This window comes from Erithacus rubecula, assembly GCF_903797595.1.
Source record: "Erithacus rubecula genome assembly, chromosome: 3".
In the NCBI taxonomy this organism is placed as follows: domain Eukaryota; kingdom Metazoa; phylum Chordata; class Aves; order Passeriformes; family Muscicapidae; genus Erithacus; species Erithacus rubecula.
Genome location: NC_136689.1, coordinates 64,747,340 through 64,753,339, shown reverse-complemented (window position 1 = coordinate 64,753,339; position 6,000 = coordinate 64,747,340). Strand labels below are relative to the sequence as shown.

Genomic DNA, 6,000 nt, shown 5'->3' with positions numbered 1-6,000 from the left:
CTGGTTTTAAAATTTCATCTCTGTGAGAAGTAGCCCACTGTTTTAAGCTACAGGTGTATGCAGGATAGAGCATACTTAGAAAATGGCCTCTGGTACATCTCTTTTAGCCATCCTGGCTGCCATATCCATCTGTTTATTGTTTGCTGTTTTCCTGTTTTAGAGGTTTGCTGACCTTCTTACAGTGTCTGAGGGCATTCACAGATGAGAAGGTGCACAAAAAATACCCTTTTCCTGAAGCACACTGAGATTCCTGCAGTTGCAGGGCTGGATGATTTTCCCCACTCTCTCGTGCTGCACAAGCTGCATTTTTGCAGGCTGTGGGAGCCATGGGATCCTGGGTCTCTGTAAAGCTGCTGGGTTTTGAGCAGCAATAAAATCCAGTTTGAGCCCTGTGCCCACCCATGCCTGCCTTGTTCCTGAATCTCCATGTTGCCCTACAAGGTTTTGCTGCTAAGGCTCTCACTGTACCACAATTTTACTGAAGTAAATCCTTAATAGAGGGCCAAGCTGCCCTCTGCTAAAAAAATTATAACATTCATAGAAAACATGCATACCATATGCAGAAATATTGTGCTGCTCTTTTCTGCAAGAAGTGACCAGCCCTCTTCTTGCAGGTATTAACGTCAGTAGGTCTGGAGAGGTAAGATCTGTAACTCACACACAGAAATTTTTTCTTAAATCCCTTAAAAAGTGACAAAATGTATTCTTTCAACAGACATCATTGGTATCTAAAACTTGCAGGAAAAAACCAAAATAGTATTTTTATAAATCCTTGCTGTACATCATGGATTATCCTAAGTGCATCTATTGCTGAAGTCAACCCCACCTCCTGCCACGCTGGCCCTGCACACCCCCTCTCTCCAGGTTTTCCTGTCTCTCTGCACTGAGTTTGGAGCCTCTTGCTTTCACAAGTGATGCCCTTCCTGACCCCTGTCTCTATATCTGCTCACACATTCCTCCCTTATCTTGCTCTCAGGCTGCTCCAGATTCCCTCTGGACCATACTAGACCACACGTGTTCACAGAGCCCAGCTTGGTGCCTTCCAACAAAACTGGCTTTCATCCTGACACTGAGTCAGATGACCTTCCTCTCCTTTTTCCAAAACCTTTTGTATGTGCATGAACCCTCTAAACGACGACATCCGAAATGTTTCTCCGACCATCTCCATATTTGTAAGTCTGCATTTGTGATCAATGTTTGTATTAGGTAGCTGCTATGCTATTCTGAGTCTGTTCTAGCTGTATTTTACCTAGACTGTGGTGACCTCCAGGCAAAGACTGTTCTGTGCATGTTTATAAATCATTAAATATGCCGCTCAATATGATGCTCAAAAAATAAGAACATTATTCATCTTTTAAAGTACTTTGAAATTAATTTTATGTATGGAAGCAGCTTAAGAAAAATCTGTGGGGTGAGAATTTAGTCAATAAAGTAAATGGGAATTCTGCCACAGGGTGTTTTTGAGTACAGTCTTACAATTATTGTCCTGTTGCAGGTTTAGGTTATTAGTTTACTTTGACTTTATTTTTACATAGATAAACATTGTCTATATTAAGCTTCCTTTGTCTCTTAAATGTCACAGATCCAAATGTCTCCTGGCTTTATAAATTTGTAAAATTGACTACATTTTGCTTGTTAAAATAAAGTGACCTCAATGAAACATATCTTTTCCCCAAATGGTTCACATGGGGCAACACCTCCTCTTTCAGGGCGATACCCAGCTCCAGGGAGAGCAGACTCTAAAACGCACCGAATGCGTGTTGCTGTAATACACCTGTGCCTAAACATGTGGTGCTGTTACAAACTGCAGCCCTGTAGAAACCCAATTGTTTATCATTGTGAGAGGCTCCACCCCAAACAGTAATTAGAGCGAAGCTCCTGTCATAAATCCGCTGGCATCCCAAGTGAAGCCGGTGCTCTCTGGAAACAGAGGTTATCTCCTCCTTTTGCTGCTGGTCCTTTGAACTTCCTGTGGTCAGGGAATCCTCCTGGTTTCAGCTAGAATAACAATTATGAAACTATCCCTGCTCTCCTGGCTGGGGTTCATGTCTAATTAACTTTAACAGGAGTCATAATTTTAAGAGTGATTTCTCAAAAGCATTATAACTTAAGACAATTAAGGTTTGAGAGAGAGCGCGCGAGACAGGGAAGGGAGGAAAACAGAGGCACTCCTTGGGGCAGGGCACTTCATGCGTATTAAAGAGACGTGACTCATTCCTGCCTCTAGTCCCAGCAGAAGTAATACCTTCTGAATAAGTTCTGCATGCTAGATAAAAACTTGTTTGCTGGTGCAAAAATTGTATCGTGCGTGTTAGAACAAGCACCCTGATGGGCTATTCCCATCAACAACGAGGGCACGCAGCAGTGGATTTTCAGAATGTTGGTGTAAATTTTACACGGGGTTTTCAGCTGTGGAAACTCATCAAAGTTTGCAGAAAAAAAGGGATTAAGGGGAAGGAAAAGCAGACCAATGAATGAGTGAATGAATGCAGCTGCTCTTCTGGAGCAGGATGTTTTTATTCTTATGTGTGAAATATGTGGTAGTGTATATAGAATACACCCATCAGTCAATTTGATAGGCAAAACCTGATTTTCTTGAGGACATGTAAAACTGGAAGGGAGATCATAGCAATGTAGAAGATGAAAATCTTGGGGACCTCTAGGTCAGACTTTCTGTGTGTTTACTTAAAAGTAGCTCTGCATGCAGTACTGTATATACGACAGGTATTATCTTAAGCCATCCCACAGACATGATGGCAAGGAGGACAACATCTCCATGCTTGAAGGATCCAGCCATCTGCAAACATACACAAAATCAAGTTTTGTGAAAGAAATATGAAATGTTTGTTTGAAATCTGAAATGGTTTTAAGGAAAACTCCTGCTGCTGCTACATGGGTGATACTTCTCATTACTAGTAGTATGAGGATTCTAGAGGAAACAAGGTAATTTTTTACCACAAAATTGGATCAGAGCAAGTCTAACCAAACAGAGCCAAAATCCTAACTGATGTTCCTGGGGATGGACTGTTGATAAACCCACAGTGGACTATTTCACTGAAGAACTGTATCCACAGTTTTCACTGGAGCAGCCTTCCAGTGACCCTGCAGAAAACTGCTCACCTGCTCCAGTGAAGTAACACAGCAAAATGAGTATCTCAGTATGATGAGAGACTACAAGTGAGCCTACACAGCCCGTGGTCTGCTCAGGAAGCTAACCCTGACCACCCTGGGAAGAAAAGTCTGACCTAGGCAGTGGAGCATCTTGTGTCCTTGGAGCTGGGACCTGGGAATTTTGTGCCCTCTGGGAGGGAGAGAGTGGATTTTCTCAATGTAGAAGCCTGGGGGCAAACCAGCACATAAGTGGTACGGACAATCAGGGGCCCAGGAGTGACAGAGGGAGCAAACCGCAATGATAGTGTAGATGTGTCCTAAGGATGATGCCTAATGGTTTTACAACTTATTGTTGTAAGCAATGAACACTAATCTTCAGCTGTAAATCAGCTTGTTTACTCATAAGAATTTTGCATTGTTTTCTGCTTGTTGCATTTCTAATGTTAGCATAGCTGTTATGTCCTCATCTCATTAGTTTTTTGGCTCCTTTGGCACCTCTCAGACATGCCAAAAGGGGAGATTATTGGGAAGTATTTTGTCACTATTGTTACTGGCAAAAGTATGACCAGCTCTAATATTTTAGCATGCTTGAATTTGAGTATCACTAACACTTGGACACATCTATTCCCTATTCTTCCATTATAAAAATAATGTTAACAGCTCCATCTTCTCCTAATTGTTATCATCTAGCAATAACAAAGAAATTTAAAAAAACATACCCTAGGAAAAGGCTTGTCTTCATCCACCCAAAAGGCAGAAGCATCAGGGTCTCTACTGAATGTCAGAATTTGTGTGTATGCTACTGAAAAACAAAGAAGGTGATTTATGCCCTTTGGAAAGAGGACATTCCAGGGCAGATGTGGTGTGATCATGCTGCTAGCAAAACCTTTTGAGGGAGAGTGGTGTATGCAAAAGCTTTGTTACATGAATGAGAAGGTGTTGATTTGGAATAGTCAACATGGATTTACCAAGGCTGGATCATCGGATCACACAGGCTTTGCAGGACCTCTAGAGGTCTCTCATCCCACCCCTTCACCAAGTATATCTGGGTAGAGCAAGTTGATCAGGGTCTTGCCCAGCTGGATTTTGAGTATCTCCAGGGTGGAGACTCCACAGCCTCCCTGGGCACCTGCTCCAATGTTTACCCTCATGGTAAATTTATTTTCCCTAATATTGACTGGGAATTTCCCCTGCTTGAGAAAACTGATTGCTCTGTGTGATAATGAAAGAAGAGTGGTTGTTATCTGCTCTGAGTTTAACTTAATGTTAGGCATGATTTCCTAGAGCACCTTTGTATCTAGGCTGGAGCATTCTGGTTTGGACAGGTGGATTAGTAGATGGGTGAAAAACCACCTTGTTTTTTGAGTTTAAAGGGTTCATATTCTACCTACAGGCTTTTATAAGCAGAATTCCTCAGGGATCTATCCAGGCAATTTAATATATTTGTCAATGCTGTGAAAATGGAGACAGTATGCGCCCTCATCAAGCCTGCAGCTGACACCAAACTGACCAAAGGAGAGTGACTGGCACATGCCAGGGCAGAACTGCCACTCAGAGAGACGTGAGTAGCAGAGGAAGGGACCAAAGGGAACCCCATGACATTTGACAAGGACAAACGTGAGGTCCTACTACTAGGGAAAACAGCTCCTTGCGGAAGTACAGACTCATGAGAGTTCCTTCCTCCTCCTGCCCAGCTGCATAGGAGCTCTCCCTGGGCACAGTGTCTCTCTCTTGCCAATTCTCATGTGTGCCCTTTGCCCAGCTCACAGAGAGGTGGAGGAAACCCTGCGTGCTCCAGCCTCTCCCAGAAGAGCCAGGATGTGCTTCCTCTTCTTGTTCTTGGAAGGTGCCTTAGCTACAAAAGCACAAGACAGCACAGTGCTCTGCACAGCAGTCTAGTTCATAGTTATTATTTTATTGCTTTCTTGCAGACAAAACTTTTTCAAGGATGTGGCTAGAGTCTGTCCAGGAGGTGAGGCCATGCTAGTCCTGCAACTGGCAGGACTGGACTCGTTCTTAGTTTAAACTCATACTAAATTAACAGAGTGGCATGGGCAAGTGAAATTTCTGATTACATTGAAGGAAATCATACACACATACAGTGTGTTACACAGTCTTTCATATTGAATGGTTTTCTAGTGTCTGTTCAGGTGTTTTAAATCCTACTTGAGCACACTTAGGTCACTGAGACCTATGCACAAGGCATAGGAGGCATTTATACAGCGAGCTGATCTGGATTCCTACAATGCCATTTGAAGGTAATTTTCTAGGAATCCATGCAGAAAAAAAAATAGTACTGTTGACCCCTCAGTGCCAGCATAGGAGCTCAGAGCTCCTATGCCAAGAAAGACAACACAAAGTAATCATTTTTCTTCCTTGTTTCCCATCAAAGCAGTTTTGTATGTCGAGGGTTGACTCTGCCTGGAAGTCAGGCACCCACAAAAGCCATTCTATCACTCCCCTCCACAAGTGGGCAGGGGAGAGAAAACAGAACAAAGGGTTAATGAGTTGAGATAAGGACTGGGAGAGCGATGACTCACCAAATACCATCATGGGCAAAACAGACTCAACGTGGGGATATTAATTGAGCTTATTGCTAACAAAATCAAAGTAGGATAATGAGAAGCAAAATAAATCTTTAAAACACCTTCCCCCCATCCCTTCCTCCTTCCCATTTCTACTTCTTCTGCCATGGTGGCACAGGCAGACAGACAATGGGGGTTATGGTCAGGCCATCACAGAATGTTCCTGCTGCTGCTGAGCGAGCAGCTTCCCCTACTCCAACTTGGGGTCCCTCCTACAAGGAACAGCTCTCCATGAACTTCTCCAGTCTGAGTCCATCCCATGGTAACTGTTCTCCACAAAGTGTGCCAGCATGGGTCACCTTTC

General features: G+C 43.2%; 1 protein-coding gene across 1 annotated transcript in view; it reads left to right on the top strand.

The window, feature by feature from the left end:
- Window positions 1-1,035: 1,035 nt before the first annotated feature.
- The window catches only part of DSP (desmoplakin), a 49,698-nt gene continuing 44,733 nt past the window's right edge, over window positions 1,036-6,000 (top strand). The window contains exon 1 of the mRNA XM_079301517.1: window positions 1,036-1,172. Coding sequence (XP_079157643.1) covers window positions 1,147-1,172 — 26 coding nt within the window. The 5' untranslated portion in view covers window positions 1,036-1,146. The remainder of the gene's footprint in view (window positions 1,173-6,000) is intronic.